Source organism: Idiotropiscis lumnitzeri, chromosome 20 (genome assembly GCF_059441095.1).
Source record: "Idiotropiscis lumnitzeri isolate Australia: NSW breed Sydney's pygmy pipehorse chromosome 20, RoL_Ilum_1.0, whole genome shotgun sequence".
Taxonomy (NCBI): domain Eukaryota; kingdom Metazoa; phylum Chordata; class Actinopteri; order Syngnathiformes; family Syngnathidae; genus Idiotropiscis; species Idiotropiscis lumnitzeri.
The window spans coordinates 5,502,647-5,522,402 of record NC_142410.1 but is presented as its reverse complement, the minus strand read 5'-3'; the positions used below and the strand labels follow the sequence as shown (position 1 = coordinate 5,522,402).

Genomic DNA, 19,756 nt, shown 5'->3' with positions numbered 1-19,756 from the left:
AAAACATTGAGCAGCAAGTAAATGATGCAAATACGATGACGATTGTAAACAAAAACGTCCACACAGAATTCAGTCAAATGCACCTGGACTCTTTTTCATATGGATTCCATATTTAATGCCGATTATTTCCTGAGTTTTTGCTGTCAATGATTACAAAATGTTATTGTAATTTTTAATTGGGTTTTACCCTGCAACGCGTCAATGAGAAAATGTTAGACTGAAATCATCATCATAAAGTATATATATATATATATTTTTTTTCTATATCATTCTACATTTATTTATATCTTTTTTTTTTTTACCATGCAGTGAGAAGGGTCGTACATGTGCTCTGACAATAAATGATTCTATTTTGTGCTACAATGACATCTCCAGATGTTATGTTAATGTCGAAGGCAACAAAAAGCACTGTATCTGATTTAAGTTAAGAAGTTAAAAATGGGACCATCTCTTAAAGTGACCAGCCAACACACGTTTGATTAGTATTTTTTTTTTTATTTTATTTAGTCTTGCCACAGGAACAGAGGCCCAAGAAGGTTTTCATCAAATACATTTCAGAACGGTCAAAGTGGACATTCAGTGTTTTCAACATCACAAATATGAAAGTTGATTAAGGGTTTATTTTTCCAATTTCAAGTATCCGTACCAGCATCAATGTCAACTTGAGTCTGTGTTGGATATAATGAAATAAAAACTGTCGTCAAATACTGTTTTAAAACATTGCTAAAAACGATATAGTACTCTCTCTGAACAAGTCTAGAGCCAACAATTTTGTCGACACATAAGTGGACCTTTTATTGTCTCGCGATTCATTTCTGACCGCCCAAGTGCTTGTTTAAAATGCCCTTAGCCGTTTCAAGGGCCGCCGCCGCTGAGACGGGTATGTGAGGTGCGATGCCGCTTCTCTCCCAGGCCGGCGCCAAGGTAGCATCAGAGTGGACTGTGGGGATGCTTAGGAAGATGTCGCTAGCACCAACTTGGAAGGTCTTGGGCGGGTGGGATCCTCCGAAAGTGGGCTCTCCCACTATCATAGCACGACCGAGCCTCTTCATGATGAAGACGAATTCCTCTGCGGCACCGGCTGTTGCTCCACTGGTCAGGATGAGCAAATTCTTCTTGGACCCGTATCTTGTACCTGAAACAAACGGGAAGTTGTTAAAACTCTAACTCTTCTACCTAAATACGAGGTACATTTTGGAGTCTGTACTTTCTCACTTAAAGGGGAAGTCAACTCAATTTTTTTATTTATTTTTTTAATTTTTACAAAAATATGATGTATGCCCCTTTCCTACTCTAAATAAGTCTGATAGTCTGATTAATATCGTGTTTATGGAATATGAGTTAAGCAGCAAAATATGCCATATTTGGGGGCGGCCATTTTGTCACTTTCTATGTACTGAAAATGACATCACAGTTGCTCTGGTAATGTCCAATCTCAGGTCACTTGTTTTCTGAAGCCTTGCCATGATTGGTCATTATCAGAGCGCTGAGCAACTGTGATGTCATTTTCAGTGGACAGAAGTGACAAAGTGGCCGCCCCCTGATATGGCTAAAAATGGGTAGATTTTACTGCTGAAGTCAAGAATCCAGATTCGCAGTACTGTATCACAGAGCAGCATTAAAAGGCAATGGCCCGATGCCAGATCCAATTACCCGTGAGTTCAGGCAGTGTCTGGAGTTCTGAGGTGGTGCCAGACTGTCTGTCTGTCAGCTTGTCCAGTACAATCTCCTGGTTGGCGTCAAAGAAGTAAGAGCAGAAACCGGCAATTGCTGTTGTAGGCCCACCGAGGTTGTTCCTGCAAATGCCGTTAGAGATCATAAGGGAAATATGATTCAGTGAAATGTTATCACAGGTTGTCTGACACACAATAAGACAAAATGGTTTTATCTAATCATTCTTACAAGTGGTTTTGAAAATCTAATCTAGCAGGCTTTAGTTGTGCTCCCGGCATTAATCATCCTTTGTTTTTGGAGCCTATACCAGGAGTGAAACTATTGAACTAGTGAACAGAAATGATTGCTTGGCCAAAAAGTGCCCACCTGAGGTCAATGATCATTGCGTTAGTGTTGACCACTTTGCTCCAAACGTGCTCCACAATAATTTGGGCAATGGCCTTGACCTCCTCGAAGTCTCCGAATATGTCAAAACGCAGGTAGCCGATGTTGTTCTCGAAAATGTCCGTGTGGAAGGAGACTTTGATGAGGTCAATGTACATCTCTGGAGTATAGTTCTGAGGAGACAGAGAAGTGATACTTTTAGGAGATATGACTACGACAACAATAATCAGCCAGTGCTTTGGGGTCTTACAATGGGTGGCAGGACTGGGGGCTTGCTGGTGGTCTTCAGACTCTTGTCTCCAGATAGGGTCTTCAGATCTGCAGACAGTTTGTCTTCAAGGTCGCTCTGAGAGACAATCATGTTGTAGTCGCCATTCTCAAGGAGCCCTTTCAGCTTTGTTGCAACATCCGCACCGGTCTCCTCAAAGGCATAGTTGTCGGCAATCAAGGCCGCCGAGCCCTCAATGATCGCAGGCACCTGGACGCGGAGTTGAGCTATCTTGATGGCTGTAGCAAGGGCGTCCTCCGCATTGACTTTAACATCAGGGGTGACGCCTGTTTGCTCCCATGTCGAACCAGTGATGGGGTTGATGGACTTTGCGGTGGGCAGAGTCACATAGAAGTCTGTGTCGCCCACTTTAAATTGATCTACCTTTAGCGAGCCCCCGGCGGTTTTCTCCCCAATAACGATGGCCCTCTTCAGGTTCTGAAGGCAGTACGCGACATCTTCAGCTATGCCCTTGGTGTTCTTGCTTGTGAGGATGATGAGAGGTTTGCTCGTGCCGTATCTCTCGCCCAACAGCGTGGGCATCGACAGCAGCTTCGTGGTGGTGTTTGAAGGACGGTCATACACACTGTCGATGTGAATCACAGACTCGGCTGCGGTGAAGTACGAAACGATATAAGAGAGTCCCGTGACGTCCCCGCTGATGGTGAAGCGCAAATCAAAGATGAGAGCTGAAGTAGGCAGGACTTTGTTCCAGACTAAGTCTACCAGCATGTGGCCGATCTTGTCTGCAGCCGCCTCCCCGAGGATGTGATCGATCCTCATGTACCCGATGTTGCCCTCCAAAATGTCCAGCTCAATGGCGTTCTGGAGCATGGCGACGAGTTGTTCGGGGGGCAGGGCCGGCATTTGCGGGGCGACTACCGGGACAAAGTCTGGCTTGTAGGCTATCTTCAAGCGTGGGTCATTGATTGTGGTCTGGAGTCCAGCGCTGAGGACTCGAGACAAAGACTCACCATCTGGAATATTGAGGACCTCTGTATTGCTGCTGGCTGCTGCGATGGCTTCCTTCAGCCCGGCCATCTTCTCTGGCGAGCAATAATTGTCCAAGACGATCTTGACCATATCGACGATGAGGCTCGGAGGAAACGCGGCCTGGATGAACGCGACGTTTCCTAAAATGACAAGAAACGGGACCACCAATAGTACCTTTGCCATGTTTGCTAACTTCGCCGCACCGAAGACGAGTGCAGCCGGTGAACGGACCTCTGCTTGCGATGAGGTTCTTTGTCAAATGCCTCTGTTATGGCTGCACGGATTCTGTTAACACGCTCGTAAGAGGATTTAACCCACAATAAACCTTTAATCGTATTACACCTTTTGTAAGGCAATAACACGCTCGCCAAGTGGGCGTAGAAACCGGGAAGCATTTCTAAAGATACTCTATGTAAATTTAAACAAGGTGTTTTGAGCAGCTATGCCAAATGAGCACTGCCATTTGAGTTGTTTATCAGACAGTTCACATATGAAAAGCGAGGACATCTCTGGAAAATGATTTACTTTGAATATTTCTGGAATAGCTTTCATCCTAAATAATAGAAATATTTCCAATCTTTGATTCATTATCAGTTCTGTACATATTTACCAACTAGTATGAGGAGCCATGCTTGTTGTTTTTTTTTTTTCGTTTTTTTTTGGTGCTGTGTCCCCCTCTGCTGGTCACAAGTACAACAGAACACAAAAAAAAACAACTGAATAATGCATATTAATTATAATATTAGTGACAAATGCAAAAGCAATATGTTGCTATTGTAAAGGATTTGTTTTTATGTGTGGATCAACAGCAAATATCTACTTGACTTGTCATAGTTGATAAAAATCAGTTTAAAAAAATAATCTAGAGAAAGTTCTTACTCATTTTTGACCCAATGTATGGAATTATTATTATTTTTTTACTTATACAAAAATTGCAATCACTTTGCAAAAGTTATAACAATTATATCCACATCCAATTAGCCTTAACTCAGACAAATACATAAGATTAAACGATAAAGATAGAAAATTATAAAATTGTTTTTTTACCCTACTTATGTATCTTATTAATTTTTGACAAGACATTATTCAGTCTAACCATTTTCTACCGCGATCAAAACATCTTTGGGGTGAGATAAAACAGCAATCAAGTGACTGTCAATGTTCCTTGTAGTAAATGCACAAAAAAATCCGCATAAGTGCACACTTTTAAGCACTCAAATATGCTCAAAAGCCTGATCATACTTTAATATGACCGTATTATGAAAGCTCACTGCGGCGGTGGACTTTGGTACAGTTAAGTGGTCCTGTCTGGGTAGACACGTGGCCTAGCTACTTTTAATCACTTGTTCTTCTCACGGTGGAATTAAAAATAAATTTATGTCGATCGGAACTTTTTATTTCAGTCTACGGAGTTTATCGAACTTAGTTTGGGTTCGGCTGAGGACCTCCGAGCTATCGATTCATACACGTTTGTGGTTTATGCAACTACAATCTTTATCCAAATGCTTCTAATCTCACCATAACTTTTGACTTTCTTTCCTAACACATTTGTATGTAAAGCGATTTCATGGGACATTTCTTGCGTTCTATCGTGCCTCTATGTACAAAATACCAAAACACAAATGAGATGAGACCTCAATGTTCACATCAATTCCGCGCATATTCTCACATTAGCCTGAACCTTAAAACATTCAAGGATAAGTATGCACACATTTTTTTACTGGCAAGCCTACTCTCAGACCTTGGCTAATCTTTTTAGTTCATTAACGTCTCAGTAGGTGAAGAATGCTAGCCGTCACAGTCGCTAATCTGTTAAGATTTTTAGCCCTCTGAGAGATTTAACTCATTTAATAAACAAGAGTTAATTGGTATGTTTTCAATTTGGCCTCTGTGCTGGTTCACGCAGTCAATATTTTTTTAATTATTTTTTAAAATATTTTTACTGTAGGATTTCTGTCTGCTGCATTTGGTTTAGTGGTTCACGTTGGTGGCTGACATGGGATCAATATTTTCCACTCATTACCAATCATTTTTCTGGTGACCAATCCAGGGAGTCGTCAGCATTTCACTCATCATCCAAGCCCCCCCCTATGTACTTTCATTTTAAGTTACTCGGTGGACGGGCCTGCTTCAAAACATTAAAAATAGATACTGTCATCTCAATCTTTTTCATAGACCACAAGTGATACTCCGAGATTTTTAATTTATTTAATGCTTGCACATACTTGGACAGCCCGGATCGATTAACACATTAGAAGTTCTCAATTTTAACCCAATCCTTTTTTATTTTCGGGGTGTGTCAAAATGTGACCGTTTTTAGTCTTTTTAAGGTGATTAATTATGCACAGTTCATTTTGTACTGTTATAAAAAATGAATTATAAAATATCCTGCATCATTTCTGATATCGTTAAAGAAACGGATGTACTATATAGCACTATATACAGTAACTTTTACTTGGCCAGGTCCTATAAGTGCCAATAATGATTGACGACTAAACACATTCCGTATATTATGATCCCATAGTAGCAAACTGTTAATTGAAATTACAAATGTACAGATTTACATTTAGTCAAAAAAATAGCAGGATGCCATAAATCCGGTTCTAATAATAACAACAGATGTACTGTAATAGTCGTGTTCTTTCTGACTACCTGCATCCACACTCTGCCACCTTCATCTCCTCATACAAGTATCTGATCGTGACGAGTCCGTTCTCCTGATACATGACGGTGATGGGGTCCAGTTTAGTGGGGACGCAGCACGCCATGTTGGCCTTCTTGGGGTTCCGGATGTTCATCAGCGTCTGGATGAGGGCGTGCTTGGATGGGCTGAATTCGTCTGTCAATGGGTGGTAACACAACCCTCGACATTCAAACGCGTCGTATTCCGGGGGTGCCACGATCCAGCTGTCCCAGCCGATGTCTCTGAAGTTGACCCTGAGGGACGTTCGCCTGCAGTATTCCCGCTCCGCCTTTCTCCTCTTGCGACTATGCTGAGCTCCGGGAATCTGGTTGTTGCGATGATCGTCGCTGTTCCAGTTGGCTTCTGAGTGGAAGATTGTTTCTTCTTCGTGGAGGATCATCTCTCGGAGTTCTTTCGTGGCCTCCCACCTCTTGCTGCCGTGGTCATCGGAGAAGACGATCAAAGCGGCGGAGGTGTTATCACCCACCGAAAGGCTCAAGCTCCACCCGCCTCCATCGTCGTCACAGTCGTTCCCATCCACCACCACATCAAATCCGGTTATTCCACGGCCGTCCTGTACGGCTGCGGTGACGTCCAACGTCATCCTCATGCTCTGAGAACCTGTCAACTCTTTGCAAGCCAGAAGCTGCGGGTTGGATTTCAAACCGGCGTAATCCGTTTTGTAGACATTGACGGAGGCTGTGAAACTGTGGGAGGTCACCCTTGACCTGGCATCCGGGAGGAAGAAGAGTTGTAATTCAGCTGTGATGACCTTTTCATGGCTGGGTATACTGATGTTGAACAGCAGCCTGTGTCTTGACTTTGGGCTGTTGGTCACAGAATGTGTGATTTCTGAGAGGGTGAGAGGGAGATACGGACTGATCAGAAGAGTCATCGCTAAACATGTGGCGGGTTGGCGCATGCTGATGAATGGTATATCTTAGAATTTTAGGGGTTCCCGGTCTTCAATTTGAATGCCAAGCATAGTGCATTTAATTTATTGGGGAAACTTTAATAAATCCTGAAAGAAATGCATGGAACATTTCAAACGACACCGTACATCCTGGTACTTTGTGCTAGTGAACTAGCAAACCACATATTAGTGAAAAATAATAAATAAAAGAAGACAATATTATTCTTTTTTCATAACTGTTCTAAAATACATCTATGACTTCTTGGTAAGAAACCAAGTGGGATAGATAATGTATATTCTATATTTAAATTGCCATTTCTTAATATCAACTACGTCTGTACTGTTACTCAGTGAAGCGTGGTGGGCGGCAGCATCGCAATTTCGGGCTGTATTTCTTCAGATAAATCAATTTTGGACAAGGTGGAGGGAATTATGAACAGTTTGAAATAATTTTCAGGAATAGCATAAAACCGTCAAGTCGTAATGGCGGTTTATCTTGGTCCGTCACAAAAACATTGGCGTTGAACAGGGGTGTGTAGACTTTCTATCGTCATTGTAATTCACATCTTTTAAATTTCCCCCACCATCCTTTATTCGTGCTTGGGACAACTACAAATGTTGACTTCTATTTTTGCTGCAAGTGTTGCAATTTGGTTTTTTACTCGAGTTTTCCCACCGTACCTTGGACACTGAAGCTGCGAATAACATCGGACTCAGGGATCGCCGTGCTGTCCGACGCATACTTGTTGTAGAGCTCCATCATGAACTGAGGCGGGTCCATTTTTGCCTGCTCCTGAGGTACATCCGAAAGGTTGAGTTTCCTCAGGAAGTCTTCTTTGATGCTTCCGAGGAGATTCGCCATCCTGGAGTCTTTGTCTTCCTCCTCAATAAGATCCTCCTGCGTGGAGCGCTCGGAGTAAGATCGCTCAAGGTCGTTGTTGCCGTGGATGTCATTGCCCAGCGGCTTGCAGGTGCAAGAGCCTATGGAAAGCACCAGACTCAAACACACCTGGAACAAGAACCTCCTGGAGTTGTGCATTTTCAAGCAAAGAAACTCGCTAGCTTTTGTGACGGCACAGTTGGACAAAGGAGAGTCCCAGTGAGAGGACCATCGCAGTGATGTCCACTCCCATGCGCCCAAGCGTAAATACAGGGGGGACTAGAGTTGACCAAAATAGTAGCACGGCCATTCTTATCACGGCCATTGATGGCTTCTTTTAAGCTTCGTTATCACTGGAGGGCTGGCCACTAATGAAGACAGTGTAAACACTTGACGGTGATAATGAGTGTGGTCCTGGAACTTGCACACAGGGTGAAAGTGTCAAGGCCAACGGGAACAATAACAAAGAAAAAGTCTATTAAAAGAAACACAAACTGCATTCTTTAGGGCCCGAGTTGCCATTTTCACTACTTGGAAGCCAGATAGTAAGTGAGCCGTCACATAATGCATTTGGCATTTGCAAATTGACATTTTTTTTTAACCTGTCCTCCATTATTCAATGGAAAACTCAACTATTTACTGTATTCTTTTTGCTCTACTTTGGCGCCATCTAGTGTCATCTTGGTGCCTCAAAACTATGTTTAAGTGAGTTGAAGAGATGCTTTTAGCCCCCCCCCTCCAAAAAAAAAGGATTGGGTCAATTCTAAATTACAAGCATCGATTAGAAATTTGAAGTTGGCCAATTCAACAAACTATTTTGCTTTCCTGCATTCCACAAAGAAAATGGAGAGTTAAGAAAATATATCCCTTGTTTTGATTCTTTGACTTAAAGATATTAATAAAAACAACTCAGCTAATTGTTTTGGAGCCAAAAACGTGCTTGCTTTGTTGTGCTAGCAAACATCGTTACCATAAATGTCAAAAATTTATATTTAGGAATTATATTATGTTATCAGCCAGTGGACTGAGCCGTCAATTCCAGACTCCCTCAATGATTTAAATTTACATATTTTACTCATATATCACATACTGACCCTTTTGTCTGTTTTTGACCAAAGGAATCCATCATTTATCTGACACTGAGTCACCACATGAACATAATCATGTTTAAAAATGCCTCTGTTTAATGACTAAGCCCTTGTTTTTCTTCAAACAAACTAAACATGATTCACATGACAAGTGCAAGTTGGACGCTGGTAGGCTATTGATTGACATGAGAACATTTCACACTATTTGTGTGTGTTGCCCCCATCACAAAACTCTGTGCGTCATGAAGATGGAAGACGGGACAGCAGGTTCTGGTGGGAGTGGGGAGGGGGGATTTGCACCCAAAACCCAAGCCAATGCGTCAGGGGACATTGGCCCAAGGCGGGCCTATCTTGAAATTCCTGTCTTTCATGCCACAATCCCATGCCGCGTTTTTGTCAAATCACTTCCAGTGAGGCCCATTCATGCTTTTAGAGGTTCCCGCTGGAGTCAGGAAAGTGATGGAAGTTAATGATCTAATCACTAAATAATGGAGGCATGCACAAGGGAAGCAAACACAGCAGGGAAATCCAAGCGAGGAAAAAAAATTGGTTTGCTATCATTTGGTTAAGAAACTGCTACGACTGGGGATTGGCTTAAATTCCGTGGCTTACTGTTTTGCGAACAGATTGTCCATCGGTGTGAATATGAGTGTCAAAATAAAAAAATTAATTAAATAAATGTCATGATCTCCACTAAAATGTCATGTTTGTCATATATGAATAACTGAATTGAATGCATTATAATTCTCAGTAAGGAAAACAGTAATGAGCGCCATTGTTGTCAAAACAAAACATTATCATGCAATTTATTACAGGCAGATAAATGCGAAAAATGTAATAAAATACATCATTGCAATCCAAGTATGGCTGCATACATGCCAATGAGCAGTAATTTACTTGGGACGCATCTGCCACATTAAGTGTATAGTTATTAATATCTCAGAATGTAAAAATTGAATAGGTTACATTTGCATTTCATTCCACTAACTTTACATACCACAAAATGTACACAAATATCGTATTCGAGCTACTGCACTGTGAGTGCCATTGCCTGCAGTGTTCCAAAAATGAACAGCAGGAGGCAGCATTAGACAGGATTTCCTATGTAACCTGACTGAAAAACTGCTCTCCGGTTACTTTCTATATAGCAATGATTAAAAAAAGAGAAGAAAATACATTATTTACAACATATAAACAACGTTAATTCTCATGCATCGCGAAGCATACTCTTGCAGCTAGAAGGGATATTTTAAAATGACATAATACCCTTTTTTTGTTTTTTGTTTTTTTTTGCAAGTATTAGTGAGTTCACTTATTTCAGTCTATTTCAGCTGTCCGAGGCTCTCTGAAGAGAGTCCTTCAAGGTTGCTTGGAAAAAGAGATTGTAGTTTAAAAAATAAAATGCAAGGAAAAGCCTGAGTTTTTTTTTTAGTCTTGACTGCACCATGAATCGTCACCTCGCCAAAGGGCTCCATTGGCTCCTACCGGCAAGCGCAGGTATCCACAGACATTCCTGGATAAACCTTGAGCACCATATTTCTGTCCGGGTCCAGGAAGAGCACGCTGAGGGGACTCATTTTTTCTGGCACGCAGCACGGTTCCGGAACACCTGGCACAATTCCCACAGCCCGGACGATGCTCTGGATGGTGGCGTGGTTAGATGGGCGTACCACCTTGAGGAATAGAACAAATGGGTTAGGATTGGATGTGTGATGGGAGACGTGATGCGACATTAAATCTGCAGGACTTTTGTCGTCTTCACATCTGCATAATATTCCATCCATCCATTTCAAGAAGACTTTTGCTTTATAAGTTTGCAGAGCAGTTGCAGCCAACAACCACTAACTGAAATTAAGTTTTAACTTTTTAAGATTAAATACATTTCGAATGAAAATGGCCTTCATTTTTGTACCGCTACCTGGCATTGGTATTGAGCCGATAGTGGGCTCATATTTCGGTATTTGGTCCTCATGGAGGCTGCCGATACCTGCCACCGATACTTAAGGCAAAAAAAAAAAAAAACCCTGACGTTGAGTCCTCCTTTGCAGTAGTTGCCGGTTGACACATCAGTGAATTATCTAGGTTTAAATTTTTTTTGTCATTGTGTTAAATTTTATATATCAAAAGTAGATGTATCATGAGTATTCAAAAAGTGAAAACGCCCTCTGGTATTGGTCTAAAAACGGTGGATGTGAACATAACTAGTTTTTCTCTCTTGGGGTTTATTTTAAAAATTTTAACATTTTTGTACATGCATTTTTATTTATTTCAGTATTACTGTTTGGCTGTGCAGAAGAAGGAAGGTCAAAAAGTCATTTGGGAATTTTAGTTTACTTCCTCGATCGTATTGTTACGCTTTACATTTTCCGTCGTATTGCGTTGCTGAATTCATTCAATGTGTTTTCCTCACTCACCTTCGGGATGGGGAATCCACAAGAACCCGCGCAGTAGTAGGCGTCGAATGACTTGGGTGCTAAAACCCATTCGCTCCATCCTATGTCGGCAAAGTCCACCCTGAGGTAGCGTCTTGCGCAAACCCGGGGCTCGCTCATTTGTCTCCTGCGGGCCTTCTTCATTGTCCTCTCATCAAAACTCAGCACCTCCCTGCCCTCGTGGTTCTGCTTCCTTCCTGGTTTGCTCTTAGATTTGGCCGGAAAATAGGTGCTCTGCCACAGTTCGTGATTCTTAAGAGCGTTGAACTGCACCTCTGGAATGTCGTTGGTTTGGATCTGCCGCTGGAGCTCTCTCCGGATTCTTGAGGATGAGGTGGACGGATCCTCCCCCACGGGGAAGGGTCCGTACCTCTGCAGGGTTGCGGCCACGCTGTTGGGCTCGTCGTCTATGGCTCGATCGTCGGCGTAGAGAATTAGATAAGGCATGTTTTCGTCAAAGAGGCGCTCCTGGTTGTTAAGGCTTCTCTGCTGCTGATTTGCCCTTGTCAACAAGTTGATCTCCACCGTGACAAGGTCTTCTCTGGCTTGCTTGATTAAAGTCGTAACATCCCTCGATTGCCACGCCCCTTTCTTCAAGGAGCTTAAGGTGACATTTCCCAGCAGCGTTGTAGAGGCAGTGTTTGCCTTCAACCCGCGGAAGAGAATCTGCAGGGCAGCAGGATGTTGATGGTGGGTGGCGGCGGATGGACGGCGAGATCTCCGGTAGCGCCATGGCTGCGTGTGTTGGCGCTTGTTGAAGAAGTGAAAGGAGGCAGAGAGAATGACCTCCGAGTCTTGGATGGAGGAGAGGTTGAACTGGAAGATTTCTTTTCCATGCAACACTCCTAGGGAATGTGAAACAAAAGAAGAATGAACGAAACAGGACAACACATGAAATGTTTTTTTTTTTCGTTATGCACTTTGTCTCCATCATTCACCATCCCCTGACCTCAACCCTATAGAGAAACTGTCACACATCCTTAGAAGGGAGTTGAACGTCAGACAGGAACTTTCCATGCATTTGCAAGTTCACACGAGAGTTTTTAAGGTGTCAAAAGGGGGTTATAAAAGACATTTTTAAGTTGAAATAATATTTTAATGATTTATATCCACAGTCATTCATTTTGAATACTGCACATCATTTGGATTGGGTGGGAGACAAATTATTATTTTTTTAAATCAGCTCTCTCTATGGCAATTGTTGCTTTTAAAATGCAGTGGTAATAAAACATGGTTGTAACCTGTCACCATGGTGGGTTGGTTCAATAAAAGTTGATTGTTATAAAAGATATATAATCACACTTGTGCACCCCCAGAGGTGTGCGCACCACCGTTTGGGAATTCTGTTCTTACGGGAGAAGATCATTCCACACTGACTGTTGCCCTTGGAGCCTTTTAGTTGGAGTCTCTGACTGGAATGTTTGCTTGATAGTAATGATAACGTCCAATATATCGACTACTAACGCTGTACATATTTGAGTGATATAAGCTAAATCATAGAAAAATCAAACAAGGTACAGTGGTTGTATCCCGCGTGACAAAAAAAAAAAAAAGAAAAAAATCTCTTCTTAGATTACCACTCGCTCACTTTACTTTTCAAGTGAGTACTTCCACCACGCACAGCCCAGAAAACAAACATTGGATACGCGCAATGGTGTGGTAATAGCATATGGAAATACTTATGGGCTTTGTCTGGGTGTGATAATAGCCTCTTGTCTAACACCTTGGACTTTTACAGCTACTGGGGAAGTCAAAAGACCCCAATTTACAAACCTGTCGCAACACTGACAAGGATGGAATCGAACAAGCCTTCCGTCACGAACGTTTGTGCGGAGATGGTGATAAAAGGTTAATTGAATTAAAATGTGATTTTTCTTTTTTATGTGGTTGCAGTTTGCAGTGGTTTAGAACTATACTCTTTTCTAGTATCACTTCTCATTGAATAATGTAAGAAAAAACTACTTGGTTTGATGCAGTGCAGTTCTAAATCATTGATATCTGGACCTTGTTGGGTTGCACATGTAAATAATAATAAATGAAAAAAATCCCAATATGCAACTGTTCATTTCCAATATGGCTTGTCTTTATTATGGTCATAATGCAATGTCGCTTGAAATCTGTCTATGATTCTGTGGATATTTAAAATTCCGATTCAAATCCTCATTATGGAATAATTGCTCAACAATAATAATTGGTCTACAAATATGCCCAAAATACATACAGTGAAATATAAAACGAATGAGTCAGTGATACTTTAACGTTCCTTTCGATATTTAAACTTAATGCGCGCGTCTGTTTAGTGCGTGCGCGTGTACGTGACTCACTCGGGACAGCTGAGAAGCTCCTCACTGTGTTTCCCTGTTTGTGGCTGAGCGGATCTTTGCTGTAGCTCTCGTAGACTTTAAACATGCTGCTGGTCACCGCGTCCCTTCCGGAGCTCGGATGCGTAAAGACGCGCCGCACCGACGCGATTTGACGCGCATCCTCCGGTACCGTTTTACTCCAAGCCGGCTCCAGAATCGCCAACAGGCGTAACGCGTAGACGAGCCACTTTGTCATAACGGCCTTTGTGGTGAAATATTCCATAGAAATTAAAAAATGAGACGTGATGCGTATTCCTTCGCGCGCTAACCGAATGTTATCAAGACATTCCACATCGGGCAGCGTGCAGCTGTTCTCGTGGTGGGAGGAGAGTTGGGTCAGGATGCATGCGGTTCTGCTGCCGGATGACAGAAGGTGACAGCCCAACTAGTTTTACTGCTCTCACGCTGTAGTGATGTGGGCTTTAAGGGTGCCCACGCATAAATAGATCACCACGCCCACGTACGCGCAGCTGGCCTTTCCACCAGGGTGGGTCGTTATTTCGTGATGGTTTGTGGTCATTGGGCATTTAAAAAAAAAAAAAAGAAGGCGGATTAAGTAGGAAATTGCAGGCACCAAAATTAGAATTTGCAATTCCATCAGAAATGGTGTGTGAAAAAAAATCGACTCAGGACTAAGCCATGTGTGTACTTTCCTTCGTGAAAGTAGCTGGAATCGTGGCTAATTTATCTGCCTCATAGTTCTGAAGTTCTGGGTTCAAATCTCTTTTCCTTGGTGGTGTTTGCGTGTTTCTTCGAATAGTCTAGCTCCAAAACATACAAAGTAGCATCGCCGAAGACTCTATTTGTCCGTTTTATCAGCCACAGGTTTACATTCATACTGAATTAGTTTCACTGCTGTGGCCTGGATTTTAAATAACCAAGTATCAGATACTCTTGCTTGGAAACTGAGACATTGGACGCGGTTCACGAGTTAATGTCTGATATGCTTTGTAGTTGTTCATAAAGGAAGTCGTGTTACCTCTAAAGTCAAACAATTCTAATGGAAAATGGCTGGATAATTCAATTTGTATTACCTTTGCCTCATATTGGCTCCAAATCCAAAGGCAAATAAACTACTGATGTTCCATATTTTCTACTAATAAGTACTGCATTGTAACGTTTCCCAAGGAACTACATCAGCGCCAAATGGACTCTCCTTGAAGCTTGCAAAGTGAAGGGGAAAAAAAAAAAAAAACGGTTTTACAACACTGATTAGCTGCCACATTGGAGCTAATTGAAACCACTGCGAGTACATGTCACGGCCACATTCGTCTTCATAGTCTCCCACTTTATGGCTGGCCGGCTCCACTTATATGGCAAGTAAAGAATATGTCAAAGCTGAGTTTTCTGGCCGTCTCATAATTTGTGGGATTGAAAATTCAACCCAATGAGTGCAAATTGTCAATGATCATAAAGTCACCTCATTATAGCGCGCTCGCTGCCAGACTCGCGCTCACGTCACCCTGGTTCCCAATATAGCAGCAAAACAAAGTGTGGGAATCCAGAAAAAAATAGTAATTATTCGGTGCTTTGAAACATACATTACCCTCTATTGCAGTTTCCATACGGATAAAGGTCTTTTCTTTGCTGCTTTTAGCTAAACAGCTGGCCGTTGGGAAACGCATTGAGCAAATAGCTGATCTTATCTCAGAGTTATTTTGATTGTAAAAAGGCTTTATATTCCGTCGCATAAGCGCTGCTTCATCACAGGCAAGGGTGGTGAAACTTTCTTATCAGGGGCCTTTCCAATTCTCCTAACAATTTGCTTTTGTGGGTGATATATGAATTCCTCTGAGGTATTATGTTTAGACTTTGTATTTGAATCTCCACAATTAGTGAGTCATTAATACAAGTAAGAAATGCGTTACGTCATTTGGACATGAAGACCTATTGACACATTTTTAGCTTTAATGACATCACGGATGAGTCACCTCTCCATCTTCTGCAGCTGAGATAGAGTGCTAGCCCCTCGCCACTGAAAAGACCAAAAAAAAAAAAATTAAATACCCTTATTCAGTGAATATTTGCACGGGGTGATCGTCACAGTGAGGAGGACAGACGAGCCCACCATGTTACTTTTGGCACTGGACCCGATCCTTCATCGTCTCCCCAATCCACCTCCTCCTTTTCCTCGCCTTTGATTTGTTTTCATACTCTTGGCTGGGTCTGAATGACCATTCATGCTGTTCTCTTGGATATGGAAGGGCCTTGACATCCTTTCAAATGATATATGACAAGCACGCGCACATGCGCGCACGCACACACGGTGAAATAAGTCTCGCTGGTATATACTCAGACGTTTACGCACGAGTCACTGACGGGGTAGCGGTTCACTCGGTTGACGTCAGTGCAAGGCAGCACTGGGTTCAGTTCTCGCTTGGTGATGGTGATTGACGGGGTTATTAATAATTTGGGATTTTTTTCAAGATACAGTAGTTTGTTTTTTTTTATTTCGCTTTGTTTTTTAAATTCATAATATAATAATATAGTACATTTCATACACAAGGTAATTCAATGTGCTTCACACAAGCGAAGACGCAAAACCTGCAGGCTTTTATAAACGTTTAACAACACTCAAAGGAAAAGCAGAGAAAACAAAACTAGCTTCTAAAAATGACTAAAATGTTCGTTGACAATATTAAAAAACGTTAACTGAAAACTTAAACATTTTAAAGTAAAGATCCAAAAGTGTGTTTCTAAAAGGTAGAAAAGAAATTATTTTAAATTGTTTAGAGGACCTTAATCAAAGGTTTGAGGTAAAAAAAATGCAACATTTTTAACCTGTAGTTAAAAGCATTTCCTAGCAGTTAGGTTGACATCTTATTCCATTTGTGTGCAGCATAACAACTAAATGCAGCCTCACCATGTTTACTTTGAACTCTGGGCACCACTTTTATTTTTTTTAACAACATAACATTGTGTAGTTTTATTAGTTTTAGTATCAGTTTTTTTTTGTTTTTGTTTTTTTTTTCAGTTTATTTTTTATTTTTTCACATTCTGAGCTCCTGTCTCAATGCCAGTGTTGTGTTGAGCAGAATAACACTGCCGGGAGTTGGGCCATATATGGATGTAGCTTAACATCCCACAACAGTCTTCTTTATACAGCAAATTAGTTGAGCGTGAATCCACAGCACCTCAACTGATCACAGACAAATAGTGCGGTAAAATCAGCAGGTCAGTTCCACTCCAGTCCTGCTGGGGGCAGCAATGCCAATTGACAAATAAATTGCACGCTATATTTGTGCAATGCATACATCCAAAAAAAGACTTAAAATAGAACAGGATGCTTTGTTGGAAAAATTGACTTTGCTGCTATATTCCACAACATATTTAGTGTGACAGGCTCTCAAAAGCCATATTAACTTTTTTTTTTTTCTTTCAAAACTGTGGCCCCCACTCCACACACGCACCCGCGCGCTCATTCCCTCTGTCAATCTTCGTCCATGTGACGGATGAGTCCCAATGCCTCCCATGTGAACGGCTTTCATCCGTTAATGGTGATCGCTCTCCGTGAGCGTTTTGGAGACGGCAATTTTCCCCCCAAAGCGTGCAACAACCGCCCCACCCCGGCCATTTATTCTCGGAGGGCCCCTGTCCGAGAACAATCATCCACTATACGTGTTTGTCAGCTATTTGAGAAATTGATAACAATCTCAAATTGCACTTATTTGTCACATCTCAGGCTGCTGGAAAAGATTTGAAAAGCCAGCGAAAGAGGTGTGCATGTGTTGCGAGTCCAACGGGAATGTTTGGCGGCACCAGATGCTCGTGATGATTTCACACTCTCTCGCCGTTCAATACATCAAAATATGGAATGCTTTCAACCTTGGACCCTGTAGGTGGGAGAAAGCCTTTCGATGAGCACATAACATGATGCGGCATATTGTAACGGAGTAGTCTGTACTGCGGTATCGGTTACTTGGTATCTGTATCAATAAGATTGAGTAATCGCACTGGTTTGGTCAGACCAGTGCATGAAGTAAAATGGAAGAATACACTCAGACTGGTGTTAATTTTTTCACAAGTAATTCTAAATGCTAACAGCACCATGTTCTGTTCAACAATCCATCACGTTCTGAAAGGCCATTTTCCCATCATGCTTCAGTTGGTGTTGCCAGTGTTCCAGTTACTCACTGCTCAAATGGGCCAAACTCCACAACTTCTTTTATTTCGTACTTTGGCTTTGTATACCTTCTTTCCCTCAATCACTTTTCATATCACCTTGTCAAGTCGGTTTTCGTGCCGGGGGATACTTTGTCTGTCAGTGCCCGCGTCGTCGCTTGCTCACAATTTCGCAGGCCGCAAGTTTTCCACACAGCTTCTGTACCTTTTATTTTATTTATTTTTTTTTTAAAGTCTTTCTTCATGCAAAAGAATGGAATTAGAGTTGCATTTCAACCCCATTTCTTCTGGCCGGGTCATTGTTTTCATTGGCTACCTCCCTTTAAGTCTATTGAAACGGTCTCTATAAATGGTCTCTTTTCATGACTCTTTGACTGAACGCTCGCACTCGGTGGGGATTTTAGAGGATACTGCACCACGCTCGGACGGGAGATATGAGATTTATGCCGTGCAATAATATAGACCGCACATTCTGTCTGATAGGAAGCAGCAGGTTAACTCCAAATGACCTATCGTGGTAGTTTGTGATATTCTTACCAATGTGATGTTGACAACTGCAAAAGTGATGAAAGTTGTTAGCGATTACTTCCTGTCACCAAGCTGATGAGAGAATGAAAAGATGGGGCAGCAGGAAATCTATTATTGCAGAGGGCTTTTTGCTTGGTTTGTTGTAATAATTGGAGGACTGAAATTGTTTAGAGACTATACAGAGTAATCCTTTGCCACTTCTCTCATCAATTTTCGCAGCTTATGTGTTTTGCAGATGTTTGAAAAAAAAAATAATAATAAAAATGCAGCAATGTTGCAGTAAGACGCAAAGGTTTTATACATACCCATGAGCGCTCAAACAAGGCGCGTGATTGGTTCCTAGAGCCAGATCGACCAATCAGAGCACGAGATTTATCCCGTGAGCTGATTTGCAGCCTCACCCAGCAAGCACGGCTCGCTCAGCACAAGGACAATGAAACATCTGCAAATAAAAATATGAGCGTTTGTTAAAGTTTATCTCAAAGCATTGCGTTTTATCGCAAGTAATTGCGTCAAGCGAAATTTTAGACATGACTACTTCCGGCGACAGTGCTTCTTCTTTGTGTGTTCAAAATCGAGAGCGGCGAGACAAGACAATGAAAAAGGAGCAGCAACAAGAGCAAAGGTTTAATAGAGGCCCCTAAAATAAAATCTCAAATTAAAAATAGTCATTTAAATAAATCAACCTCTACTTCCGGTCCCCATTAACCATGAAAAACAAAGCATTACTGTACAGTAAATAAACAATATACAGTCCTGTACATGGACCATGTCCATGTGGACTAATGGCAGACCAAATGTTTACTCTTTTGATTGCTTCCTTATACAATAATTGTGTCATATATTCCCTTTCATTGTTTTTGAAAACGCGGCAGTTAACGTGAATGGACTTGCACTACACACTCACACACGCAGCGCTCTAAAGCGCAAGCTCATTTAAAGTTCCGACTCAATTATTTCTGTAATAATAGTCCCCCACCGCACACCATGCCGCTTGTCTCAGGTTGCTGGAAAGGATCACATGACCCTCCGCTGAACCCCCGGGCATCAAATACTCCAGATGTAGTGCGAGGTGATTGTAAAACGTCAAGTTAAACCGCAGTGAACCCAAAGGGCCCGTCGCCCCGCTTTGCCCTTCGAGGCCTTCACCAAGTGTCACGAGAGCGACTCCCCGAGCGCAGCTCCACTCTTTGCTTTCACACTTGCTGTCATTCTGTTTTCAGTGCGGCGAGCCTTCACTTCAAGTCGGCCCGCTGCGTTCTTGCAGCAAGCAATTGGATATGTTGTGTTCTAAGAGGAAGTGTCGCTTCACGATTAACTTTATGCCACGAGATAACATTCCGGCTGACAAGTCCACTTCATTTGTTTCAGTGAGTGAGCACCGTTAAATTAAAGACATGTTGCCCGAGTGGCATTAATAAATTACTT

At 42.0% G+C, this 19,756-nt stretch overlaps 4 protein-coding genes across 6 annotated transcripts in view; 1 reads left to right on the top strand and 3 right to left on the bottom strand.

Annotated features, from left to right (window-relative positions):
• mapk8b (mitogen-activated protein kinase 8b) overlaps positions 1-19,756 on the top strand; it is an 87,932-nt gene that overhangs the window by 28,008 nt on the left and 40,168 nt on the right. The window lies entirely within an intron of this gene.
• On the bottom strand, positions 603-3,601 carry rbp3 (retinol binding protein 3). The gene is made up of 4 exons (XM_088284927.1): positions 2,309-3,601; positions 2,041-2,231; positions 1,654-1,796; positions 603-1,135 (listed from the first exon to the last, which is right to left on the bottom strand). Exons 1-4 carry the CDS (start codon positions 3,500-3,502, stop codon positions 810-812), a joined length of 1,854 nt encoding a protein of 617 aa, XP_088141053.1. The 5' UTR covers positions 3,503-3,601; the 3' UTR covers positions 603-809.
• On the bottom strand, positions 5,514-7,954 carry gdf2 (growth differentiation factor 2). Its single transcript, XM_088284743.1, has 2 exons — positions 7,597-7,954; positions 5,514-6,854 (listed from the first exon to the last, which is right to left on the bottom strand). The coding sequence occupies exons 1-2, from the start codon at positions 7,952-7,954 to the stop codon at positions 5,968-5,970; spliced, it is 1,245 nt and encodes a 414-aa protein (XP_088140869.1). The 3' UTR covers positions 5,514-5,967.
• Positions 9,693-14,045, bottom strand: gdf10b (growth differentiation factor 10b). The gene is made up of 3 exons (XM_088284598.1): positions 13,640-14,045; positions 11,298-12,160; positions 9,693-10,556 (listed from the first exon to the last, which is right to left on the bottom strand). The coding sequence occupies exons 1-3, from the start codon at positions 13,899-13,901 to the stop codon at positions 10,365-10,367; spliced, it is 1,317 nt and encodes a 438-aa protein (XP_088140724.1). The 5' UTR covers positions 13,902-14,045; the 3' UTR covers positions 9,693-10,364.

Bases quoted from the DNA above. Each gene is read 5' to 3' on its own strand.
- gdf2 (XM_088284743.1), bottom strand. From the start codon at position 7,954: ATGCACAACTCCAGGAGGTTCTTGTTCCAGGTGTGTTTGAGTCTGGTG. The intron at 6,855-7,596 runs GTACGGTGGGAA...TCACCCTCTCAG, and splicing joins TCGCAGCTTCAGTGTCCAAG to AAATCACACATTCTGTGACC.
- gdf10b (XM_088284598.1), bottom strand. From the start codon at position 13,901: ATGGAATATTTCACCACAAAGGCCGTTATGACAAAGTGGCTCGTCTAC. The intron at 12,161-13,639 runs GTGAGTCACGTA...CACATTCCCTAG, and splicing joins GAGCTTCTCAGCTGTCCCGA to GAGTGTTGCATGGAAAAGAA. The intron at 10,557-11,297 runs GTGAGTGAGGAA...CTATTCCTCAAG, and splicing joins GTGGATTCCCCATCCCGAAG to GTGGTACGCCCATCTAACCA.
- rbp3 (XM_088284927.1), bottom strand. From the start codon at position 3,502: ATGGCAAAGGTACTATTGGTGGTCCCGTTTCTTGTCATTTTAGGAAAC. The intron at 2,232-2,308 runs GTAAGACCCCAA...CTGTCTCCTCAG, and splicing joins CCCCAGTCCTGCCACCCATT to AACTATACTCCAGAGATGTA. The intron at 1,797-2,040 runs GTGGGCACTTTT...CGGCATTTGCAG, and splicing joins GCAATGATCATTGACCTCAG to GAACAACCTCGGTGGGCCTA.